Source organism: Xenopus laevis, chromosome 1L (genome assembly GCF_017654675.1).
Source record: "Xenopus laevis strain J_2021 chromosome 1L, Xenopus_laevis_v10.1, whole genome shotgun sequence".
Lineage (NCBI taxonomy): Eukaryota > Metazoa > Chordata > Amphibia > Anura > Pipidae > Xenopus > Xenopus laevis.
Window position 1 is genome coordinate 21,932,409 of NC_054371.1, and position 26,522 is coordinate 21,958,930.

At 41.4% G+C, this 26,522-nt stretch overlaps 1 protein-coding gene across 6 annotated transcripts in view; it reads left to right on the forward strand.

Annotated features, from left to right (window-relative positions):
- The window catches only part of nsd2.L (nuclear receptor binding SET domain protein 2 L homeolog), a 60,515-nt gene extending 43,179 nt beyond the window's left edge, over positions 1 to 17,336 (forward strand). For 5 of the 6 annotated variants that reach the window (XM_018227990.2, XM_018227974.2, XM_018228009.2 and 2 more), the window contains 10 exons: positions 3,678 to 3,857; positions 6,511 to 6,667; positions 6,766 to 6,971; positions 8,150 to 8,253; positions 8,333 to 8,602; positions 10,075 to 10,191; positions 13,055 to 13,196; positions 13,444 to 13,550; positions 15,073 to 15,277; positions 16,819 to 17,336. In XM_018227990.2, the coding sequence (XP_018083479.1) occupies positions 3,678 to 3,857; positions 6,511 to 6,667; positions 6,766 to 6,971; positions 8,150 to 8,253; positions 8,333 to 8,602; positions 10,075 to 10,191; positions 13,055 to 13,196; positions 13,444 to 13,550; positions 15,073 to 15,277; positions 16,819 to 17,057 (1,727 nt within the window). In that variant the 3' untranslated portion in view covers positions 17,058 to 17,336. The remainder of the gene's footprint in view (positions 1 to 3,677; positions 3,858 to 6,510; positions 6,668 to 6,765; positions 6,972 to 8,149; positions 8,254 to 8,332; positions 8,603 to 10,074; positions 10,192 to 13,054; positions 13,197 to 13,443; positions 13,551 to 15,072; positions 15,278 to 16,818) is intronic. The other variant, XM_041587573.1, reaches the window with a different exon arrangement.
- The last annotated feature ends 9,186 nt before the right edge of the window (positions 17,337 to 26,522 follow it).

Consider the following 26,522-nt stretch of genomic DNA (forward strand, 5'->3'; position numbering starts at 1 on the left):
TGCCCCATTAGCATTCTGTATAAAGTGTGAACAATGTGCAGTTTCAGTTTGGGTCTCAGGTGTGAACAGTACAGGGCTTTAGAGGTTTGAACAATAGAGGTGTCACAAGTATGAACAATGCAGGGGGATCACATTCGTGAACAATACAGTGGATTAGTCTGAATTTGAGGTTTAAACAATGCAGGAGCCAGTTAATCTCTGTAGTTATACCATTTAAACATAGCAGGTAGATGGGGGGCCACACAAGGGGGGGGGGTCGATAGTCGCCAGTTGGACAGCCCTGCTGTAGAACATTATGGTGTTTCTCTTGCAGGTGTATCCACCACCAGGAGGCAGGACACTAGAATAAGAAGCCTAACTCCCAAGAGTGCTGGAGGACTTCAGTTTTTCTAGTGTCCTCAAGGAGACAGGACATTATCACTCCTTCTAAAGCTGGCCAATAAAAGCTGCCGACAGACTGCAGCTTTTATTGGCCCTTGTATTGGGTCCCTCCTTTGGGGTTCCCCATCTATATCTGGCCGAAAAGCAGGCAGATGTCAATCGGGCAGGGCTAAAATTCCCGCTGGATCACGGACTGCTTCTGTTCGTTGATGCGGTCCCGCAATCCGACCGCTCGTGCTGCTGCTGCTTTATGATCCGATCGTTGGGCCCTAGGGCCCACGATTGGATCAGTCTGATATTGCCCACCTCATGTGGGCATATAGGGGACAGATCTGCTCGTTTGGCAACATCGACAAACCAGCAGATCTCTCTGTGTATGACCACCTTCAGAAGATTCAATGATATTAACAAATCAGTGGCCAGACTCAGTCTTGGCAACAGGGGCTGTCCTGGAGTATTTATTACAACAGAAACATCTCTCTGATCAGGCTGCCCCCTCCGTGGATTGCTGCACGAAGGCTAGTAAGCCTCCTTGAGAGCAAGCCACATAGCTATTATGGTCTATGAGCCCTGCTGTCCAGTGCATGCGGATCCCCAGACAAATTGTGAAGTACATATTGTGAGTATCACCAGCCCTTAAAAGACCTTGTTTAACTTGGGGGCTATGGGTCTATGGTTACCCCCTTCAATACAGAAGTCCTCCAGCAGCCTACCCTCTGTCTCACTCAGGATTCTAGGGATCCAATGCTGAGCCCTTGCCCCTAGCTTATTTGTGTCCGCCTCGCTGGCTCCTCTGTGTCTGCACCGGTATATTCCTCTTGTTTGCATTAAAGAGCCTCTATGCATCCCACTGTGGAGCAGATGGGGCGCAGGGATCAACTCCGCGTATGATTCGCTTCCTCCTTGCTCTTCGCCCAGGCGGTGTGACATCACTTCCGACGAGTCCCGTTGCTCCACAGCACAACGGGAGCTTGTGACAGCAGGCTACACGCCTGTAACTCTCCGCGTGTAATCAGCAGCACATAACTGCTGCTAACAGAGCACTCCAATCAGAGACATCTAGACGAATACTGAGGTTATCCCTTTCCATCTTGGACACAGCAGCAGACTACTGGTCAGACACAGGGGCCTATAAGGGGAGGGAAAGTAAGGCATCTCAACAGGAGACAGGCCCTAGTGAATGCGAATCGATTACTTATTTTCCTTCGGACGAGGATCACTCACTTAGTGAAGGAGAGATCCCTTCAGACCAGGGGAAGGAGGAAGAAGAATTGCCTTAGATAACCTGATCTTCTCTGTAATAAAATGCCTCAACCTAAAAGAGCCTGATAAGTCGGCTAAATCCTCTGTCATTATTTAAACACCAGAAAAAGTCATGTGTCATTTTTCCTTTCCCATCCGCAATTACACGACATTATCCAAGTGGAGTGGGATCATCCAGAAAAAAGGTTCCAAGCCAACTGTCGTTTCCAACGACTGTTTCCCTTTCCTAGAGAGAGCATGGAAAAATTGGTTAACCCTCCATCAGTTGATGCTCCAGTATCACAATTCATCTGGCTAAAACTGTGGTCAGCAGATCGGTCATCCAAAAAAAGGACACACGGGCAGCCCCGGCGACAAATCACCTTGACTAATCTCCCTCAGCACGCAGGGTGTATGAACTGGGTGCCCTGTCCTGTCAAGCTCCATTCCTGGTGTTTCACTCTGACAGGGCAGTCCTCTGCACTGTTCCTTCCTTTGTGCCAAAGGTGGTCTCAAACTTCTACATCAATCAGGACATTACCATTCCTTCATTCTGCCCACGCCCAAGGTCACCTATGGAGATGGCTCTACACTCCCTTGACCCTGTTTGAGCACTAAATTTATCTGGATCGTACAAAGGACATTCGGACGTCACACCCCCTGTTTGTACTGTACTCGGTCAAACAAGGGATCTCCAGTGTCAAAAACTACAATAACCAGGTGGATCCGGGAGGCCATTTGTAGAGCGTATGTGGCCAGAGAGCAGAACCTGCCAGCACAAATCTGAGCACATTATTCAAGAGGTATCACGGGCTTTGAGGCAGAATAAGTCTGCAAATCAGCCACATGGGCATCCTTGCAGATTTTTTTATATTCAATTTTGAAATCTGACATGGGGCTAGATATTTTGCCAATTTCCCAGCTGCCCCTGGTCATGTGACTTGTGCCTGCACTTTAGGAGAGAAATGCTTTCTGGCAGGCTGCTGTTTTTCCTTCTCAATGTAACTGAATGTGTCTCAGTGGGACATGAGTTTTTACTATTGAGTGTTGTTCTTAGATCTACCAGGCAGCTGTTATCTTGTGTTAGGGAGCTGTTTTCTGGTTACCTTCCCATTGTTCTTTTGTTTGGCTGCTGGGGGGGAAAGCGAGGGGGGGTGATATCACTCCAACTTGCAGTAAAGAGTGATTGAAGTTTATCAGAGCACAAGTCACATGACTTGGGGCAGCTGTGAAATTGACAATATGTCTAGCCCCATGTCAGATTTCAAAATTGAATATAAAAAAATCTGTATGCTCTTTTGAGAAATGGATTTCAGTGCAGAATTCTACTAGAGTAGCACTATTAACTGATGCGTTTTGAAAAAAAATATGTTTTCCGATGACAGGATCCCTGTAAAACACTTTCATATTTTGGTGTTACTCTTCCTTTAAGAAAAATAGAGCATTGCACTTCTGAGGGGCAAGAGCTGGATTGTCTAGCAGGCCAAGCAGTATTTTATTGTCATACAGCCTGTTAGAACATTGTGCAGGACTTTTCTACCTGAATATTTTAAAAGTAAACTCCCTAACTCATGGTGTCTGTCCTCCAGCTACTGTACTGCCTTGCCTGCATGTCAAATTGCTGGGAAGTACCTTGTAAATGAAGCAGTAACTATCATCTTATTTGCTTAAATATAACTATAACACAGAAACTAGACTCGCCAGCTAATCTCCACTGAGCCAAGATCCATGAAATTGACTTCATAGAAGGTGTACTGCAGCACGAATGGTTCTGTGTGTGTTCCTTCAGTGAAGACTTTAAGCCTCTTGAATTTTTTGAACAAATCTAGAGCCTTAATGGGTGCAGGTATAGTGTCAGCCCTCCCTTGACATTGCAGCAGTCTTGTTGTTATGTTAAAACAAGATCAAATCGTTCGCCAAGGTTTAGGTTTCACAGGCACCCAAGATTGATCTTCATTTTTTGTACCAATTCTCAGAATGACTGTTCCTACTGTCACAAAACAAGACTAAATGAATATACATTTTAAACCTTTTTTGATTTTCATCTGTTGCAGGTAAAATGATCCGATGCGTTCAATGCCCAGTTGCTTATCATGGAGGGGAATCCTGTGTCATTGCTGGATGTACAGTGTTAACTCCTACCAGCATCATCTGTTCTGCTCATTTTGCTGCTAGCAAAGCAAACAGCCATCACGCACACATCAATGTTAGCTGGTGTTTTGTGTGCTCCAACGGTAAAGCTCCTGCATTATATCTATTTAGTCATTGTTAATAATTAAAGAGCATGTCAACCCCAAAAATAAAAATTTGTCTACTGGAAGACAAAGTAATTCTAAGACACGTTCCAATATACAGGTATGGGATCAGTCACCCGGAAACCCGTTATCCAGAAAGTTCCTAATTACGGAAAGGCCGTCTCCCATAGACTCCATCAAATAATCCAAATCTTTAAAAATGATTTCCCTTTTCTTTGTAATAATAATACATTATCATGTGCTTGATCCCAATTAAGATATAATTAATCCTTATAGGAAAGAAAAACCAGCCTATTGGGTTTATTTAATGTTTACATGATTTTCTAGTAGACTTAAGGTATGGTATGGAGACCCAATTTACAGAAAGACCTGTTATCCAGAAAACCCCAGGTCCCAAGCATTCTGGATAACAGGTCCCATACCTGTACAATAATTATACAGTAATTACAGGTTGACTTTGACACAATGTAAACAGATTGGAAGACCTGCCTTTACTGCAGTGGAGCTGACATTTGAGAAAGGGATAGATAAATACTGTTTTCAATATTTATTACAATTTTATTTATTAGGTAAACTTTTTGGGGTGGTTTGCATTCCCTTTTACAGCCACATCTTAAAGGGATTGTTCACCTTAGAGTTAAATTTCAGTATGATGTAGAGTGATATTCTGATATGAATTGCAATTGGTTTTCATTTTTTATTCTTTGTAGTTTTTGAGTTATTTAGCTTTTTATCTGGCAGCTCTCAAGTGGGTAATTTCAGCAATCTGGTTGCTAGGGTCCAAATTACCCAAGCAACCATGCATTGATTTGAAGAAGACACTGGAATATAAAAAGGAGAGGGTCTGAATTGAAAGCTGAGTAATAAAAAGTAGCAATAGCAAAAAATGTGTAGCTTTACAGAGCATTTGTTTTTTATTTGGGGTCAGTGACCCCCATTTAAAAGCTGGCAGTTGTCAGAAGAAGGTGGTAAATAATTCAAAAACTATAAAGCAATAAATATTGAAGACCAAAGACCTAACACACACCATCCATCAATAAGTTAAAGATTAGATCATCTACCAGGGTGCTACCTTAAAAAAGCTGTATTATCCACTATCCAAGAAGAAAGGTGCACACCAGGATTTTTAATACATTAAAATTTCATGTTTATTAAATAAATTAAAAAAGAACCAGCCAACGTTTCGGTCTGTCTCTAAGACCTTAGATGGTCTTGATAAAGGTCTTAAGCTGGCCATAGAGGCAACGATCTGATTTTCGGACCGTGTGTGGAGAGTCCCGACATTTTTCGTCCGGCGGAGATCGGTCGTTTGGTCGATCAGACAGGTTAGAAAATTTCTGTCGGCTGCCGATAATATCTCTGCGTGTATTGCCGTTCGTACGATTTTCAGTGGGAGACTGTCACCAGCTTTGTCAGACATAACTTTCGTACAATTGCTGTCAGGGGCAGAACATCAGCTGATCTGTTCTTTTACTACTTTATGTGATCGGAATGGTAAGACTTTGATCTGAATGGTCAGTGGAGGGTCGGGAGATGGGAAAGTCCGATCGTACGTTGATTCGTACGATCGGATCTTTGCGTCTATGGCCAGCATTAGAGACAGACCGAAACGTTGGCTGGTTCTTTTTTAATTTATTTAATAAACATGAAGTTTTAAAGGGATACTGTCATGGGAAAAAAAAATTTTTCAAAATGAATCAGTTAATAGTGCTGCTCCAGCAGAATTCTGCACTGAAATACATTTCTCAAAAGAGCAAACAGATTTTTTTATATTCAATTTTGAAATCTGACATGGGGCTAGACATATTGTCGATTTCCCAGCTGCCCCAAGTCATGTGACTTGTGCTCTGATAAACTTCAATCACTCTTTACTGCTGTACTGCAAGTTGGAGTGTTATCACCCCCCTCCCTTTTCCCTCCCAGCAGCCAAACAAAAGAACAATGGGAAGGTAACCAGATAGCAGCTCCCTAACACAAGATAACAGCTGCCTGGTAGATCTAAGAACAACACTCAATAGTAAAAACCCATGTCCCACTGAGACACATTCAGTTACATTGAGAAGGAAAAACATCAGCCTGCCAAAAAGCATTTCTCTCCTAAAGTGCAGGGGCAGCTGGGAAATTGACAAAATGTCTAGCCCCATGTCAGATTTCAAAATTGAATATAAAAAAATCTGTTTGCTCTTTTGAGAAATGGATTTCAGTGCAGAATTCTGCGGGAGTAGCACTATTAACTGATTCATTTTGAAAAAAACATGTTTCCCCATGACAGTATCCCTTTAAGTCTTGGATAGTATATATCTATATATATTTGTTATATATATAAAAAAAAATAGGGCTCCATTGGTACATTTAATCCATGCCCTGCTAATACTGCTGTGTTGTATGGTACAGTTACATGGGACCTACAGGAGGTGGACAACTGGAAGAATTGCTCTCATTTCCATGATTGTTTTCATCTTTATCTTGGTTAAACAATTATGCAATACCGATATCAGTGCTTTATCTAAAGTAGAGTGATGATTATGCATTATTTCTGCCAGTCAAGTCTTTCTGTGATATCTGTGAGATTTCAAGAAGACTGTGTGTATTTCTACAATTGTGTAATATAACGTTTTTGTGTTTAACACAGGAGGGAGCCTGCTATGCTGTGAATCCTGCCCAGCAGCCTTTCACCCCGATTGCTTGAATATCGAAATGCCCGATGGCAGCTGGTTTTGCAATGACTGCAGATTAGGGAAGAAACCACGATTCAATGACATTGTTTGGGTGAAGCTGGGGAACTATAGGTGTGTGCTTGGAACTGGGTTTAGACTATTTTGTTATAACTAAAACTGCTGCTAGTCTGTGAGGATATTCTATGACATTTTTATTATTTATGTGATAGGTGGTGGCCTGCAGAAGTGTGTCATCCGAAGAATGTGCCTCCAAATATCCAGAAAATGAAACACGCAATTGGTGAATTCCCTGTTTTCTTTTTTGGGTCCAAGGATTATTACTGGACTCACCAAGCTCGGGTCTTTCCATATATGGAAGGAGACCGGGGTAGTAAACATCATGGAGGCAAAAGCATTGGCAAAGTGTTCAAAAATGGTAGGTTCTTTTTGCCCTCTCCCCCAAGTCATCATTATGACATAGTATTTTATTTATTTATTTTTGTTTACGTTTCATCTCTGCATGTTTAAACAATGTATTATATATGAGTATACAGGTATAGGACCAGTTATCCAGAATGCTCGAGACCTGGAGTTTTCCATAATTTGGATCTTCATACCTTAAAGAGATACTGACACCAGAAAATAACCTTTTCTATTATTGATCATAACATTATCTGAATGCTAGTTATAATTTTGCCATAAAAAGTATTTTCCTGATGCTTTTACATTACTTTTCTTACCCCCATGTTCCTCTATGAAGGGGGCTGCCATATTTGTGCAGCAGAAGGTCGTTGGCATTAGAAACTCATAACTGACGTTTGAGAAGGGACAGTCCAGTAGTCCTACGCGGAACCAATTTGTTAAACCCGACCTGCAACCTGCATACTTAACCGCTACCCCACCCTTAACCGCAACCCGATCGGCGACCAGCTGACCATCAAGAAACAGGAAGTGTTGTCCTTGTAAACCGAAAGTGACATCACTGGAAGTAGGCGTGATCAGAAAAAAAGGAGTAAATCTCGATATTGAGAATACCTGCGACTCAAACCGCCATCCTCAAACCCAGAGAACCGCCGACTCGCGTCTATACCCTTTCCCAAAACTCCTACCTGCAACCCACAGGGTACCGCAGGTTTTTGCGGGTACCTGACCCGCTGCAGTCCGGCTGGCAAAACAGTCAGCTTTAGGAACTTTAAGCAATAATTACTTACGAAAGCGAAAAATGTTCAACATGACCTATAGATAACTTTTAACGTAGATTAATATTTTGAAAAGAAAATTTTTAGCGTCATTATCACTTTAAGTCTACTAGAAAATCATTAAATAAACCCAATAGGCTGGTTTTGCTTCCAATAAGGATTAATCATATTTCAAGTACAAGCTACTGTTTTATTACTATGGAGAAAGAGGAAATCATTTTAAAACATTTGGATTATTTAAATAAAATGGAGTCTATGGGAGACAGCCTTTCTGTAATTCGGAGCTTTCTGGATAACTGATCCCATACCTGTAAAAGCCTTCTGAAATCTCAACAAATACTGTACATATTTGCAATTTTCATGGTTTATGATTTTCTGTGCATTTTTTTTAATTTATATCTGCATTTTGCCTTAGCTCTGCAAGAAGCGGAGGCCCGATTCTGTGAGATTACATGCCAGCGGGAAGCAAAAGTTTCTCAGGAAAATGAAAAGAAGCCACCTCCATATAAACATATCAAGGTACACGGCTAATCCAATAGAACACTAAAGATCTATGTCGGTGCCATATTTTTACTTACTTGAAATATTGTTTGAACAGGTGAATAGACCTTACGGAAAAGTTCAGGTTTACACAGCCGATATCTCTGAAATTCCCAAATGTAATTGCAAACCTTCCAGTGAAAAACCCTGTGGCTTTGACTCTGAATGTTTAAACCGCATGCTGATGTATGAATGCCACCCTCAAGTGTGCCCTGCTGGAGACAGCTGTCAGAATCAGTGTTTCAACAAGCGCCAGTATCCGGAAACCAAGATCATCAAAACTGAAGGGAAAGGATGGGGGCTCATTGCAACAAGAGATATAAAAAAGGTGGGTTTTGGTGCCCAAATAAATATCTCGGTTCTATGGCAAGTGCCGTGGACCAATCATTATTATTAAGGAATGCACCGAATCCAGCATTCGGTCCTGGATTCAGGCAGGATTCGGTTCGGGGGGACGGGGAGGGAAATTGGGTGACTTTTTTGTCACAAAACAAGGAAGTAAAAAATGGTTTCCCCTTCCTACCCTTAATTTGCATATTCAAATTAGGATTCGGTTCGGTATTCAGCCGAATCTTTAGCAAAGGATTTGGGGGTTTGGCCAGATCCAAAATAGTGGATTCGGTGCATCCCTAATTATTACACCATTCTGTTTATTTTAAATAGATTCTGTCATGATTTTTAGTGTAGTTTTTATTTCTAAATTACACTGCATATATTCACTCTACAATATAAAATTTCATTCCTAACCCAACAAGTGTATTTTTTAGTTGTAATATTGGTGTGTAGGTGCATCTCAGGTCATTTTGCCTGGTCATGTACTTTCAGAAAGAGCCAGCACTTTAGGATGGAACTGCTTTCTGGCAGGCTGTTGTTTCTCCTACTCAATGTAACTGAATGTGTCTCAGTGGGACCTGGATTTTACTATTGAGTGCTGTTCTTAGATCTACCAGGCAGTTGTTATCTGGTTACCTTCCCATTGTTCTGCTTATACCTGGGCTGCTGGGGGGAGGAAGGAGGGTGACATCACTCCAACTTGCAGTAAAGAGTAACTGAAGTTTATCAGAGCACATGACTAGGGGCAGCTGGGAAACTGACAATATGTCTAGCCCCATTTCAGATTTCAAAATTAAATATAAAAAAAAATCTGTTTACTCTTGAGAAATGGATTTCAGTGCAGAAGTCTGCTGGAGCAGCACTATTAACTGATGTGTTTTGAAAAAAAAAAGGTGGGCAAAATCGGGCTGATCCGATCGTGGGCCCAACGATCGGATCCTAACGAACGGGTGGTTGGATCGCGGAACCGCATCAACGAACAGATGCGGCCGCGATCCGACGGGATTTTTAGTCCCATCCGATCGAGATCTGGCCGTCTTTCGGCCAGATCTCGATCGGGGAAGCCCATCGGGGGGCCCCATACACGGGCCAATAAGCTGCGACTCGGTCTATCGGCAGCTTTTATCGCCCCGTGTATGGCCACCTTATGGGGAATGGGGCCTTCTTTGTAACTGGGGCTCCTTTATAATTGTTGTCTGTGCCCATTGTTCAGGGGGTCTGGTGATCTGTGGGCTAATTGTGTGTGTGATGGGGGGGGTGCCCTTCCAACATGTATGGTGGGTACAATTGTACTAATAGTGTCCCTGCCTTGTGCTGCTACAATTATTGGTGCAGGATTGAGATGGACCTGTAAACACTGCAATCACATTCAAATGATTGTACTGGTGCAGCATATTGCGACATTAGTCTGGACAATCTAGTTCATAGCCGTATTAATATATTGGTAATTGTTTCCCTTTTTAACAGGGAGAGTTTGTAAATGAATATATCGGTGAACTTGTAGATGAAGAAGAATGCATGGACAGAATCCGACGCGCACAGGAGAATGACATCACACACTTTTACATGCTGACGATTGACAAGGTACTTCCCTTTAAAATGTTTTCCATGTTTGATTAAAGGGGTTGTTCACCTTCCAAAAACTTTGTTCAGTTAAATTTTTTCAGATTGTTCCCCATAAATAAAGACTTTTTTCAATGAACCATCTTTTATTTTTTACTGCTTTTTTCAAAATCTAAGCAGATTAGTTGATCCATTTCTCAGCAGCATCTCTGGAGTATTAGTAACTATTGTATCAAGTCTAACAGCTGCCTGTAATGAAACTCAGGGATTCTGCTCAGCAGGGACACAGATAAGAAATGGATCAACTAAATGTATCAATTTAGAGGGTCGGGGACCCCCCACAAAGCTGCTTAAGGGTAAGGGCATACTGGCAGATTCGGGGAGATTAGTCGCCCCAGCGACAAATCTCCTCTTCTTCGGGCGACAATCTCCCCGAACTGCCTTCCCGCCAGCTATAATGAAAAATCGACAGCAGGATGGCACTTGCAGCACTTCCATTTCCGAAGTAGCCCGAAGTTTCCTCAGGAAGGCAGTTCGGGGAGATTGTCGCCCCTAAGAAGAGGCGATTTGTCGCCGGGGCGACTAATCTCCCCGAATCTGCCCGTGTGTCCTTACCCTTATAAGGTGAAACCTGAAACTTCACACTTCAATATTAGAAAAACAGTCACAAATAGAAAGTGGTTGGAAAGAGTCTTTATTTCTGGTGAACTGTCTGAAACCAATTGAACTGAAAAAAGTGTTGGAAGGTGAACAACCCCTTTAACGTCATGCTCAGTCCCAACAGCCCTTCCTTATTTCATGTTACATATTGTGCAAGGGATTGAGCTATATTAAATGTATTGTTATTGGGAGTGTCACTTAAAGCGATACTAACCCATTCCTATAAAAATCATAGGAACGTGTCCGTATCAAGTAAACGCTGAATAGTTTGCCTCCGACCCTCCGACACTGCTAAATGATCTTCTTAGGCTGATTACGAATGAAAACAGGACTTTAGCCTATGGAGGGATCGCTCCGCCCCCAGCCCAGCGTCATTGAAGAAATACGGAAGATCTGTTAGTGGTGTCAGCGGGTCGGCTACACACTGGGGGCGGCTTTAAAGTAAACTTTTCCCGGTGCAGCATTTACTTGATACTGATACTTACCTATGATTTTTATAGGAACATGTCGGTATGGCTTTATAATGACACTACAGTTATCAAAACAACAGGTTTGGTTTCTATGTTGTGACAGGCCTAGATTCATCCATGTATCTGTATAATACCTTTTGTATAGTGCTTTATAAAACACTTGGTTTAATTCATGGCCATAAAGGCTATAAAAAAGCAACAGCAGCCATTGTAGTTACAGTGGTGTGAAAAACTATTTGCCCCCTTCCTGATTTCTTATTCTTTTGCATGTTTGTCACACTTAAATGTTTCTGCTCATCAAAAACCGTTAACTATTAGTCAAAGATAACATAATTGAACACAAAATGCAGTTTTTAAATGAAGGTTTACGTTATTAAGGGAGAAAAAAAACTCCAAATCTACATGGGCCTGTGTGAAAAAGTGATTGCCCCCCTTGTTAAAAAATAACTTAACTGTGGTTTATCACACCTGAGTTCAATTTCAAAGGTTATAAAGCCATTTCTAAAGCTTTGGGACTCCAGCGAACCACAGTGAGAGCCATTATCCACAAATGGCAAAAACATGGAACAGTGGTGAACCTTCCCAGGAGTGGCCGGCCGACCAAAATTACCCCAAGAGCGCAGAGACAACTCATACGAGAGGCCACAAAAGACCCCAGGACAACATCTAAAGAACTGCAGGCCTCACTTGCCTCAATTAAGGTCAGTGTTCACGACTCCACCATAAGAAAGAGACTGGGCAAAAACGGCCTGCATGGCAGATTTCCAAGGCGCAAACCACTTTTAAGCAAAAAGAACATTAAGGCTCGTCTCAATTTTGCTAAAAAACATCTCAATGATTGCCAAGACTTTTGGGAAAATACCTTGTGGACCGACAAGACAAAAGTTGAACTTTTTGGAAGGTGCGCGTCCCGTTACATCTGGCGTAAAAGTAACACAGCATTTCAGAAAAAGAACATCATACCAACAGTAAAATATGGTGGTGGTAGTGTGATGGTCTGGGGTTGTTTTGCTGCTTCAGGACCTGGAAGACTTGCTGTGATAGATGGAACCATGAATTCTACTGTCTACCAAAAAATCCTGAAGGAGAATGTCCGGCCATCTGTTCGTCAACTCAAGCTGAAGCGATCTTGGGTGCTGCAGCAGGACAATGACCCAAAACACACCAGCAAATCCACCTCTGAATGGCTGAAGAAAAACAAAATGAAGACTTTGGAGTGGCCTAGTCAAAGTCCTGACCTGAATCCTATTGAGATGTTGTGGCATGACCTTAAAAAGGCGGTTCATGCTAGAAAACCCTCAAATAAAGCTGAATTACAACAATTCTGCAAAGATGAGTGGGCCAAAATTCCTCCAGAGCGCTGTAAGAGACTCGTTGCAAGTTATCGCAAACGCTTGATTGCAGTTATTGCTGCTAAGGGTGGCCCAACCAGTTATTAGGTTCAGGGGGCAATTACTTTTTCACACAGGTTTGGATTTCTTTTCTCCCTAAATAATAAAAACCCTCATTTAAAAACTGCATTTTGTGTTTACTTGTGTTATCTTTGACTAATAGTTAAATGTGTTTGATGATCAGAAACATTGCAAAAGAATAAGAAATCAGGAAGGGGGCAAATAGTTTTCACACCACTGTATTGGCAAATGCAATTAAGAGAATAAATCAAGTATGGCGGATATATGGCTAATTAAACATTTTATTTCTTAAGAAATGAGTTTGTTGGCGTGTTTCAGAGCTTTATCTTCTTTCTCTTTTAGGATAGGATTATTGACGCAGGTCCCAAGGGAAACTTTTCCCGATTTATGAATCACAGCTGTCAGCCAAACTGTGAAACCCAGAAATGGTCTGTGAATGGAGATACACGTGTAGGTCTCTTTGCTGTGCGTGATATTCCTGCAGGTAAAAGAAAAGTAACTAGAAGTTAAAACACAGTCGGGCACCCCAACGCATATATAATAAACCTTTGAATCACGTAACTATACAAAACCTGAACCTGTAATGTTGCTAATAACGCTCATGATCATATTTCTTTAAGTGATTAAAGGGATATGCACATGATTTTCGAATGCTCTGCGGCTGTATAAATTCATACCGCTGTTAATTTTGATACTCGTATATTGAGATCTGATGTTTTCTTTCTTGTTAGGTGAGGAGTTGACCTTTAACTACAACTTAGACTGCCTAGGTAATGAAAAGACCATCTGCAGATGTGGTGCCCCCAATTGCAGTGGATTCCTTGGAGACAGGCCGAAGGTTCGCTTTAATATTTCCTTCTTTGAGAATTTCCATTGTTTCAACCGGATAAGAATCTTTAATCTTAAACATAGCTCTTAAAGGGGTTGTTCACCTTTAAATGAACTTTCAGCAGAGAGTGATATTCCGAAACAATTTGCAATTGGTTTTCATTTTTTAATATTTGTGGGTTTTTTAAGCTTTTTATTCAGCAGCTAACCATTTCAGCAATCTGGTTGCTAGGGTCCAAACTCCCCTAGCAGCCATGCACTGATTTGAATAAAATACTGAAATAGGAGAGGGACAGAAAAGAAAGATGAGTAACAAAAAGTAGCAATAACGATACATTTGTAGCCTTACAGAGCATTTGTTTTTTTTAGATGGGGTCAGTGACCCCAATTTGAAAGCTGGAAAGTTTCAGAAGAAACTTAAAAAATAACTTTAAAAAAGAAAAAATGAAAGCCAATTGAAAAGCTGCTTAAAATTGGCCATTCTATAACATACTAAGGGGCAGATTTATTAAGGGATGAATTAAAAATTAACATTTTTTTATGTTCAAAATGCTTAAATTCAAACTGTGAATTATCCAAACTCAATTCAAATTTTAATTCGGATTTTGAAATTTATCACGCTCTGGCCCTTTAAAAATACGAATTTGACTATTCGCAACCTAAAACCTCAGGATTCGGATTCGGCCGAACCAAATTCCAAATTTGCATATGCAAATTAGAGGCGGGGAGGGAATTGTGTGACTTTTTGTCACAAAACAAGGAAGTAAAAAATGTTTCCCCCTTCCCACCCCTAATTTGCATATGCAAATTAGAATTCAGTTTGGCATTTGGCCGAATCTTTTGTGAAGGATTCGGGGGTTCAGCCGAATCCAAAATAGTGGATTCGGTGTATCAATAATTAATAACCTTCCTGACATTTTTTCAGAGAAAAAACTCAAATCGAGTTTAGTCGAATTAGATTTGAGTTGGTAAAATTACTGTGAGTTTTAGGTATTTAATTTTTTCAAATTTTTTATTAAATAACCACCCAATAGAATTTCGAGTATATTGAAATTTATTAGGGCAGGACTCCCGTGTACGGTTCCGCTGCGATCCGACACGCTGCGGAATCGTCACGTGGGATGCAACGAAAATAAGTTAAGTAATTCTACTGTCGGATTGTGTCGCATTGTTGATGTGACAGGACTGTCGGATGCAGACGCAGCGCCTGCATCCGACAGTCGCGTTGCATCAACGGCGTGACACGATCCGACAATAGAATTACTTACCTTATTTCCGTACGCCTGTGTTTTTGCGAAGCGCGCCGCAATCGTCCTTGGAGTCCTGCCCTTGGAAAAAAAATATAAAAACTCACATAAATTTGAAAATTCTACCTTTGATAAATGTGCCTCTAAAAGTTAGTTTAAAGGTGAACCAGCACTTTAATGTAGGTGACTTCGCTTGTTAATTTGGAATAATGGTCAATGGTATGAATACTTCTGCAAGGCTGTTCATTAATATCCAACTAAACTGTATCCTTCGTAATGTTGTAGAACAACTCTGCTTCATCTCATGAAGAAAAAGTGAAAAAGCCCAAGAAAAAACTGAAGAGGCGTCGCACGAGGACAGAAGGGAGAAAAGAATCTGAAGATTACTGCTTCCGTTGTAACGATGGCGGAGAACTTGTTTTATGTGACAGGAAATTTTGCACGAAGGCCTATCACCTTTCTTGCCTGTCTTTAACCAAGAGGCCTTTTGGTAAATAAATTCCCTTTATGTCAAATTCTACTGTGGCTAGGGTTGCCACCTGGCCGGTATTTTACAGGCCTGGCCGTTAAAAATGATTGCTGATCCCAATGTTATTAATAGGGGAAAAAAGATAAACATATAGGAAAGCCGGTATTTTTTTCCAGAAAAGGTGGCAACCCTCGCTGTGGTCTATAATCCATATTAGTCTATATACCATATTCGTGATGTGTATGTGTTCTTGAGCTGGGATAAAGTATCGCTAACAGTAACACAGGACCGCTTTTGAGGAATCCGTGGAATATAAATGTATGTGCAATTAACAGTTGCCCATATTTGTTCACAGGGGGGAAACGTACAGTTTTTAAAGGAACAGTAACACCTAAAAAATGAGTGTCTTAAAGTAATGAAAACATCATGTAGTGTTGCCCTGCACTGGTAAAACTGGTGTGTTTGCTTCAGAAACACTACTATAGTTCATATAAACAAGCTGCTGTGTAGCAATGGTGGAAATTGAAAAAAGACTATATGGTACAGGTTAAATAGTGGATAACAGATAACACCATTATGTTCTACAGAGTTTATCTACTGTGTAACCTGAGCATCTTCTCCTTTGAATGGCTGCCCCCATTGCTACATAGCAGCTTATTTATATAAACTATAGTAGTGTTTCTGAAACAAACACAGCAGTTTTACCAGTGCAGGGCAACACTACATGATATTTTTATTACTTTAAAATACTTTCATTTTCCGATATTACTGGTCCTTTAATGGGAGAACCATGCAAGGCTGCCATCTGGAGACCATCTGGAGATTTTGAGGGGTCCTGAATCAAGGACTGAAAAGGGGGAAGTGCTTGACCAAGGGGCATAGTTAAATAAGCAGAGGGACATGCTTGAATGGCTATGAATTTAGTGGCCGTCCAACTAATAGCATAGTGTCCTGTGATTTTTGATGGTGGCCCTGCAACCTTGCATTGACAGATCTACATTCCTGTATTTTGTGCCTAGATAGGGAGACTAACTGCTATTGAGCCCTATGGCAGCAGCTTGGGTGTATGTGTAGAAGATAGATAGATGGATAGATGTAGCTATAGATGGACGGAAAGATGTAGATCGAGATGGACGGATAGATGAGGATAGAGATGGACGGATAGATGAAGATAGAGATGGATAGATGAAGATAGAGATAGATGGATGGGTAGATGAAGATAGAGATAGATGGATGGGTAGATGAAGATAGAGATGGATGGATGGATAGATGAAGATAGAGCTGGATAGATGAAGATAGAGATGGATAGATGAAGATAGAGATGGATGGATAGATGAAGATAGAGATGGATGGATGGATAGATGAAGATAGAGATGGATGGATGGATGGATAGATGAAGATAGAGATGGATGGAACTCTATATGGCATATATTGGAGAAGTGCTTTATAAGCATTCCTTTATAACATATTACATTTCATATTAATACCATGGAATTTCTATGCTTTTACTATTTATCTCTTTAGGAATATATAACTCTGATTGCCTGTTTGTTTTACCCTAGGAAAATGGGAATGTCCTTGGCATCACTGTGATGTGTGTGGAAAGGCTTCGTTGACTTGCTGCTCGTTGTGCCCTAATTCTTTCTGCAAAGCTCACTGTGATGATAATCAGTTCACAAGGACTGCAGACGGAGAGTTGTGTTGCATGGAGCATGACCCGGAAGAGGCTGTTGAAAGTGAAGTTGTTAAACATCAACCCAAGAAGAAAGCGAAACAAAGGAAGAACAAAAAGACTCGATAGTCAGCTTTATTTTGTTGATCTAAAAGGACTGCAGTTTCAGCTGCCAACACTAGTGTGTACATACAAAGCAGTATGTGAATAAGGGCAAAGGCACATTTTTCCATTTTATTTTGTACAACTAGAGTACACACTTCAATTCAGGACAAAAATTTTATCGCTGAGCCGCTGCCTCTGCACTGATACTGAACCGTGATGGTTGCAGTTCATAAACTGTCAGGGAAAAAAAAAACACAATTTTTTACACAGCATTACAGTTATGCTTTACGGCACATGGAAAGACGTCTTGGCCACTGCTGCATTCAAGTGGAAAGCATCCATAGCAGCGATTGGCAAACTCTGGCCTGTCTGTTGTCTCTGATGTGAGCCATAAGCAAAGCTATTACGGATGTCTTCCACCTGAGACAGCTACAATTAATATCCCCGTGTGGCATAGGTTTAAAGGAGAAGGAAAGCTACTGAAGTAGTTTATTGCCAATAGATTAGCCACAATAGTGCAAACTATAAGACTATATTTATTCTGCAGAATGCTTTACCATACCTGAGTAGTCAGCTCTAGAAGCTCTCTCTGTTTGTTTAGGATAGCAGCTGTCATATAAGCATTGTGTGACATCACTTCCTGCCTGAGTCTCTTCCTGCTCACTCATAGCTCTGGGCTCAGATTACAGCAGGGAGGAGGGAGAGAGGAGCACACTGAGCATGCTCAAGCCCTAGCCCTGGAGGTTTAAGATGAAAACAGGAAGTCTGATACAGAAGCCCATGAGTACACAATAGAAGGAAAGAAATGTGGTGTTTCTTTTTACAGAGGACTCGGAGCAGCATTACTTTGAGGGGTTACTGGTAAATTTAGGTGGACCTAAATATATAAGGCTTATTTAGTTTTAGCCTTTCCTTCTCCTTTAAATTCTCAAGAATATCGGTTTGAGGTTTACAGATGGAGAACACGATAGAACACATGCGTATTGCGAAAGAGCAAAGACGCTATTGCTCCAGCTAAACAGCGCCTAGATCATTTAGTTACTTTTTATTGTACAGACAATGCGTCTGTGTAATCCCTCGTTTTTTTTTTATACAATAATGTTACTTATAACTCTGTTATTTTAATATTTTTCGGGGGATTTTCTGTATTTTAAATTTCAGTAAAACAAAATTGCGACGCTCACAGGCTGAGACAAGTCACTTGTGAGCGTCGACGTTTCAGGTATGACTGCATTTTCTGCCGTGGAAGAGAATTTTAAAGCGGTGCGGTTTTATATCTCCCATGTTTTACAAATGCACAGTTGCTACCTCATCTGGTTTAACCGTGACCAGCGCTCTTTCATTGTTCTCACTGTAAGAAGTGCCTTCTGCACGCTTCACTCAGGCAGCAAGCCAATCAAAATACAAATAACAAACCATCCTCATGTTTTTTTTTTTCCAGGGTTGCTTTTACCCCTCCCCGTTATAAAGCGCCTTGTGCTTAAAGTTGTCTAGTTTTAAGAAATGTGGAGATGAATGTGGTAGTGGCATTTATGAAAGGGTTAAAAGCTTTTTTCCAGTTTCTACTTGAACGAGCCTATAACACATAGCCCTTTAATATAACTTTTAGCGTTGCACATAAAAATTAACATTTAGCCATAGGCAATCTTCTCTAAAAAAAAGGATAATCAATGTATGTACTCTTGTTTGATAATAAGTGTTCCGTGTGAATCAAATATTTTACATATGCCAAGGTTTTCTGTGGTTATTTTGACATTTTTGCTCTTAAAAAAAAAATATGCAGCCGTGCTCTAAAAGGGATACCGTCACTTTAATTTTGTGCAATTGCTGATATGCCCTGAACATGACCCGATACCCTGACAATGGGATATTTATTCCTGTTTTTGGAGCTATAGCTACTCTTATTTCTAGTAGGGATGCACCGAATCCACTATTTTGGATGCAGCCGAACCCCCGAAACCTTTGTGAAAGATTCGGCCGAATTCCGAACCGAAACCTAATTTGCATATGCAAATTAGGGGTGGGAAGGGGTAAACATTTTTTACTTCCTTGTTTTGTGACAAAAAAAAGTTTGTGATTTTCCTCCCCGCCCCTAATTTGCATATGCAAATTAGGATTCGGATTTGGTTTGGCCCGGCAGATGGATTTGGCCGAATCCATCTGAAAAAGGCAGAATCCCGAACCGAATCCTGGATTCGGTGCATCCCTAATTTCTAGGGCAAGTGCTACCTACTTTCTTCTATGGGAGTGCCCCAGTTGGGGAGAATTCTTTTTGTAGCTATGACAAATAAGATGATTTGGGGAAATTAAAATGAATCAAAAATATTTGAGACCCGGGCATGACGGCAATTTTAGAAAACGGTCTGTATCCCTTTAAGTTACAATTCCGCTTGAAAAATTTTACCTCCGTTGTTGATTTGACTCGTGTGCATTGAGAGTACTGATATGATTCCTGCAAAAGTGCTGTGTGTATTCTATGTTCATTGTATAGACTGTTTGTCCGTGCCAACAGGCACATTCTTAATAAATGTATAAATAAGATCTTGGGTTCTAAAGCAGATCCTTAGCAATCAAGTACCATGTACCTTGTGAAGCCTCCGGGAGACTCCCCTCTCATAGAGATTACGAGTGATCCAAACTATCTATCCATGTTCATGCAGTGATCCCCAGCCAGTAGCTCACCAGCAACATGTTGCTCTCCAACGCCAATTTGTTAATCCCAACCTTACCTGCAATTACCCGAACCGCAACTAAGTACCTTATCCGCAATCCGATCCGCGACCCGCTGACCATCAAGAAACAGGAAGTGCTGTCATTGAATAAACCGGAAGTGCTTGATAAAGGGTCCTGTGAGACTCGAAAAGTCGCATTTTTTGTCTACTGAGCCTATAAATCACAAAAGTTTCACAAGAAACAACGTGTCAGTGTGCTGCGGTCTGTTGGACATTGAGTAAACCGGAAGTGACGTCACTGGAAGTTGGCGTTATCCGAAAAAAAGGAGTTAAACGGGAAACGCTGCCATTGTAAACCGGAAGTGACATCATTGGACGTAGACGTGGGCAGGAAAAAAAGGAGTGAAACTCGCAAATGAGAAGACCTGCAAACCTGGAGAACCACCGACCCGCGTCTATTCCCCCCCCCCCCCGGAACGTCTACCAGCAACTCGCAGGGTACCGCACGTTTTTGCGGGTACCTGATCTGATGCCGGACTCAACTTTGGATGTTGCTCCCAGTGTTCTCAAAGCAGGTGCCTAGTGTGGAATTCCTGGCTTGGAGCAGGTTTTGGTTGCATAAAAAACAGGTATATTGCCAAACAGAGCCTCCTGTAGGCTGACAGTCCACATAGGGGCCACCAAATAGCCAATCACAGCCCTTATTTGGCACCCCAGGAACTTTCTGCATGCCTGTGTTGCTCCCCAACTCTTTATTTTTTAATGTGGCTCATGGGTAAAAAAGGTTGGGGACCCCTGCTCTAATTTGATTATCATATAGTGATAAAAGATGCACTTTATTCATTTCCACATTAGATCCACACATCGTTCAGTTTTATATATTTCCTCCCTTTTTTATCCACCTCATTTTTTTTTTTGGTGCATATATATAATTTTCTTCCCTTGTATCACAATAACGGTTCTGGCCTTTCTGTTGCCTTTGATGTGAGCCATAAGCAAAGCTATTATTGGTGTCTTCCACCTGAGACAGCTGCAATTAATATCCCCATGTGGCATAGGTTTAAAGGAGAAGGAAAGCTATCGAAGTAGTTTATTGCCAATAGATTAGCCACAATAGTGCAAGCTATAACACTATGTTTATTCTGTAGAATGCGTTACCATACCTGATTAAACAGCTCTAGAAGCTCTCTATTTGTTTGGGATAGCAGCTGCCATATTAGCTTGGTGTGACATCACTTCATGTCTGAGTCTCTCCCTGCTCACTTATAGCTCTGGGCTCAGATTACAGCAGGGAGGGGAGAGAGGAGCCATTGTTGCGTATATATAATTTTCTCCCCATGTATCACAAGGACTGTGACCACAATTATTGGCACTTCAGAGCAGAGTCCCTTGTGCAAATGGGACTGAACATAAGGATTCTTACTTTTAGTAAAAAGTTAATTTATCAGCACAAACCTTTTTTAATGGAAAAAAATGGGGTGGGGGGAATAATTGGTTTTGACATAACAATTGAGCTATAGGAAGAGCTGCCAGCCACTAATTAATAGATTAAATTGGGCTCATTGTCTGCCCCCTAGTGCTTTAATTTCTTTGTACAATGGGTTGGTGACTTTTCTATCAAGACTTGAAGCCAGCCATGCACTGGGCTACCAGATGACTAGATCTGTAGATAAAGGACTGGATTATAGCGGACCCCATTGTCCAAGAAATAAAGAATATGGCAAGTAATGCTGTATGTTACATACTAAACGTATGCCTTCAAAGTAATCTGCAGCAGTAATCTGTTCTGATTCAGTCTACACTGGTTTCTCTGCTGTCTTGTGAATCTGAATTACTTATCATGCTTGTATTGTGCATATATACTGTATCTAGCTATCTATCTATATATATAATGTCCCTAAGCTCAGGTAAGTAACAGCAGCCCAGAGAATGCCCTGCACGGAAGATCGAGAACTACCTGGGGAATATTTGGAGGAACAGATCAAATACCTTTAGCGGGGAAGAAGCCCATAATTTGGTGAAGGAATTCTAACGCAATTCATTGTTGATCTGTGTTGGATGATGGTTGTGGTACCAGGTGAGATTCTTCCAAATATAATTTTAAGCTCGTCAGAAACAGTGCGGGCTGGCCCGGGACCCACGGTTTTACCCCCTTTCCCCCTTACAAATGCTAGCTTCCGACTTCCAGGTTGAACTTTTTTTAGATGCGCACCTGCTTGCCCTGCCCCTTTTGTGACGTTATCGGTGGGGCGGGGTGGGTCTATAAAAGGAAGGCGGGCGCGGGTTGGGGAAATGCCGACCCACACATCACTACTGACGACATTTAACATAGTGACTGGATGTTCTGCAGGTTTTCTTTCAAAAATGATGTTCTACTGAGGATGGTCCTGGGATTATTGTCGCACTTTTGATTGATATTGGCCAGGGAAAGCATTGGCATGCAGTGAAAGCTCCCTCTAATGATTCTCTGTGGTGCTTCTTCATACCCCATACTTTCTACTCGCTGCACAGCTTCACTCAAGACTAAAACTGTACATATGTGTACTGATAAAATCTCCTACAATGTTGTCAGGTATTCAGCATGTGTGGAAGGATGATCCCATCATATCTCTCTGCAGGACTTTTTTTTTCTGGATTATGGATCTTTTGTAATTTATATCTTCATACTTTAAGGGTAGGTCCACACTGGGCGTTTTGGGTAGATTTGGCCGCCTAGCGACTAATCGCCTCGTCTTTGCGGCAACCAATCTCCCTAAACGCCTTCCCTGACTCTGCGCCGGCTTAAAATGAAAAAATGCCGGTGCTGATCACACGCGGCGGTTTGTTTTCCGAAGTCGACCGAAGTTGCCTCACGAGGAAACTTCAGGCGACTTCGGAAAATGAATTGCCACGTGTGATTAGCGCCGGCGGTTTTTCATTTAAAGCCACTGCAGAGTCAAGGAAGGCGTTTGGGGAGATTGGTTGCCGCAAAAACGAGGTGATGAGTCGCCAGGCAACCAAATCTCCCCAAAACGCCCAGTGTGGCCTGACCCTAAGGGCAGAGACAGACGAGAAGATTCGGGGAGATTGTTGCCCGGCGAAAAATCACCTCTTCTTCAGGCGACTAATCTCCCCGAACTGCCTCCCCGGTGGCTAGACTCTAAATTGCAATATCTATTGCCCGCATTGGCATCGCGTCTTCATTATTTTTGTTCTACTATTGAATGCATCCTGTTGAGTCACGTGATCAGGAGACACGCAGAGCCTGCAGCACACAAGTTATACAAGTATCGTAAGTGTATTGGCACTATTTATTTACTACGACAAGGAATCTTTTAACCTGTCCGATTGACCAAATGACCGATTTCTGGGGAACATTCTGAAAACAGTTGAAAAAAGTGTTTGGAAGGAGAACAACCCCTTTAAAGGAGACCTGAACCCCCCACTGAGATATAACAGACCCCTCAATCTGGCCCCTGCACCTCTCCCTCCACCCACAGTGTATTACCTATATCAGCGCTCCTATTGGGAATCCTGAGTGCAAGAAACAGCGGGGTCCCTCAGCGCATCTTCTTTCCATTCATACCCATTTTAGATCTGTACCCCGACAAGGAGCCTGCAGTCACATGCAATGTTGGGGATAGTCCGGAATCCACTTCAACTGTGCATGTGACTGCAGCCTCTGGGACTGCGAAGAGACCCAAAGTGGATAAGAATGGACAGAAGATGGTGCCAAGTGGCTGCGCTGCTTCTTTCATTCAGGATTCCCAATAGTAGCGCTGATATAGGTAATACACTGTTGGTCCAGGGAGAGGTTTTGGGGCAGTTGAGGGGGCTGTTATATCTCATGGGGGTGGCTTAGTTCTCCTTAAATGTCTTGCAATTAAAAAATAAATAATGTAAATGGCAAAAGTGCTTAGAACAGCAGCCTCATCAATTCTACATTCCAATTATGGAGCCTTCACCACAGGTTTGACCTACAAGGAGGGGGCTTGACCAACCACTGCCCTTAATAATCTGAGCTCCGTTGTGTGTTACACATGAGCAGTGGGCACGTTCTAATGGTCCTTTCTTACAGGCACAGTAGGATATGATTAACCAATCACAGCACTGTCTTAATTCAAGGCAATATGAACCTCAGTTTTCTTCCAGGTCTGACTAGCTGCTGATTGGCTGGCATCTTGCAAGTGCTGAGCATTATGGGAATCTCAGGAATTACTGAGCATGACAGCTAAAACTTTTTTTGGGGAAGATGACCTGCTTTATGAACATCAAGATACAATTATTAATCAGCGCCACAGGCTATGGAAAAAAACATAACAGAACCTAGTGCAATATTGTTAATATTCAGTGTAATCTGTGTGTGTCTTGAATCATAGAACATCTATGCACAGATTTTTCGTGTGTGTTTTAAAGTGCTATAGTGTTTCCTACAAGGTGCTATCTCCAAAATAAAATTATAATGAAGTCAAACAAAGTGCTTTGAGTGTTTGCTTCAAAAAGCAAAATAAATTAAAATACGTTGCAATGGTGTTTTCTTCAATCAGTAAAAGGCAAATCTAGTCCTTTTGTAGTATAATCAGCCTTTTTAACCTGGGGTCTATATGGACTTTATGGGGGAGGGGGTTACCAGCTCACTGAATGGACTTGCAAAAGAAATGTGTACCCATGGCAACACAGGCAATATCAGGGAAATAGCAGGGAAAGGAAACCCACCTCTGAATAAGCTGACCTCATCGAAACGCATCAGGTGTGACATCACTTCCAATCTCGGCCGTGAGTGGATGTACAGGTGGAACATACGGGAGAGGGAGACGCCGGCAGGACCCATCTCTTTGTATTGCAAGGGTTCACCTCTATGATCTGCACTATAAGACTCGATTGTTTGATACGTGCTCAGAAGTGTGACTTATGTAAGTGAAATAAGTTTTAAAACCTTTTAAAAAAAAAAACAAATTACACTATGGGCACTGTCCCTGCTTTTTAAAGGGCATGTAAAGGCAAAAAAATAAAATCCAATTATAACTTTCTTCAATGAAAAAGAAACCTATCTCCAATATACTTTAATTAAAAAATGTGTATCGTTTTTATAAAAAACCTGACTGTATGCAGTGAAATTCTCCCTTCATTTACTGCTGTGGATAGGAATTGTCAGACGGTCCCTAACTGCTGAGCAGGGAAACAATCATACTTATGAACAGCAGGGGGAGCCCCCGCCTTACTTCCCAGCCATGCAGAACTCAAGCAGCTTTGTTTATGACGATCCCTAAGCAGCCCAGACCACACTGAGCATGTGCACAGTCTTAGTCTTGCAAAGATGTATAACAAAGTTACAAGATGGTGACCCCCTGTAGTCAACTTTGAAAGCATAAATTATTTGTTTGATTAGGCTTGTGGTGCAGTAAGTTCATATTTATATTTAGTATACAAAATACAGCATTTCTAGCCTTATTCTATTTTAGCCTTTACATGCCCTTTAATGTCTTTACAGAAAATGGAATACTCTGGAGTTGATGTTGATTACAAGGAATCTTGTAAATTGCCAATCGCACCAGAGAGTGCTGATTTTTACTGATTGAAGAAAATATCACTGCACCTTATTTTAATTCATTTTACATTTTGAAGCAAGCACTACAAGCACCTTGTTTGACTTGATTATCATTTTATTTTGGAAATAGCGCCTTGTTGAAATCACTATAGCACTAAAACACACACACACGAAAAATCTGTGCATAGACGTTCTATGGTTCAAGACACACACAGATTAGTGTTGTAACACTTTGGGGACTGCAGTGAATATTAAAGGGCACCTATCACAGCCAAAATCAAACACATATTAACAATCTGACCAGTACAAGCTAAACACGTTTAATCAAACTACATATATAGTTTTTTGAAAACACTGCAGGTTTTAAAAAAATCCCTTACTTTGTCAAATGGGTTCTTTCACTGAGGGAGGCCATATTGAGACTCTAACAGAGACTCTAATGTGCAAATTTCAGGAGCATGCTCAGATTGTAACACTGCTTTGAGTATTCTACCCAGAATGCCTTGTTTTAGTAAACTCCTCCACTAGAAGTATCCACTAGAAGTGCTGCCACCTGCTAACTTCCAGCAGGTGGCAGCACTACTGTACAGCAGCTAACACACAGGTTTGGCTGATTTGAAAATAGCTTAGAAGGGTTGATAAGCAAACAAGGAATTTGAACTGAGCATGTGCGAGATTTCAGAGCTACAGTTGGCTGGGAAGATATAGGTAGGAGGAGCCAGTGAAATCCAAGATGGCTGCCTCAGCTAGAACTGCAGGGGAGATAGGGGAGATCTTGCAGAAGGTATAGGGAGCTGATCATTTACATTATACAAACAATTCTAACTGTTTTAAAAATCGGATTTCTTGAACTTTCACATAGTGTATTTACTTAGTAAATGATTTTGGTCATGATTGGTGCCCTTTAATGTTGCACTAGGTTCTGTTTTTTTTTTTCCCCCCCCCCCCCATAGCCTGTGGTGCTGATCTATAATTATATCTTGATTTGATGAACCAGTGGAGGAACTGTGAAAAAGATCGGCAAAGGAAAAAATTCTGATGGTTTACTTTTCCTTTAAATCTTGCAAATATTTGTTGTTTTTTTTGCAGTTTTAACTGTTATACAGTTTGTATATTGCTTTATGAACATGTTGAAACCTATCATCACCCTCCCAGTCCTCTATGTGATCAGATGACTAATAAGAGAGAGAAGCTTATTGCCAGGACCTCCCTCCCTGATATTCATCAGAAACATCAGTATCACGGCACAGGATTCTCCGAACATAAAAAATAAAATAAAAATTCGGCTGA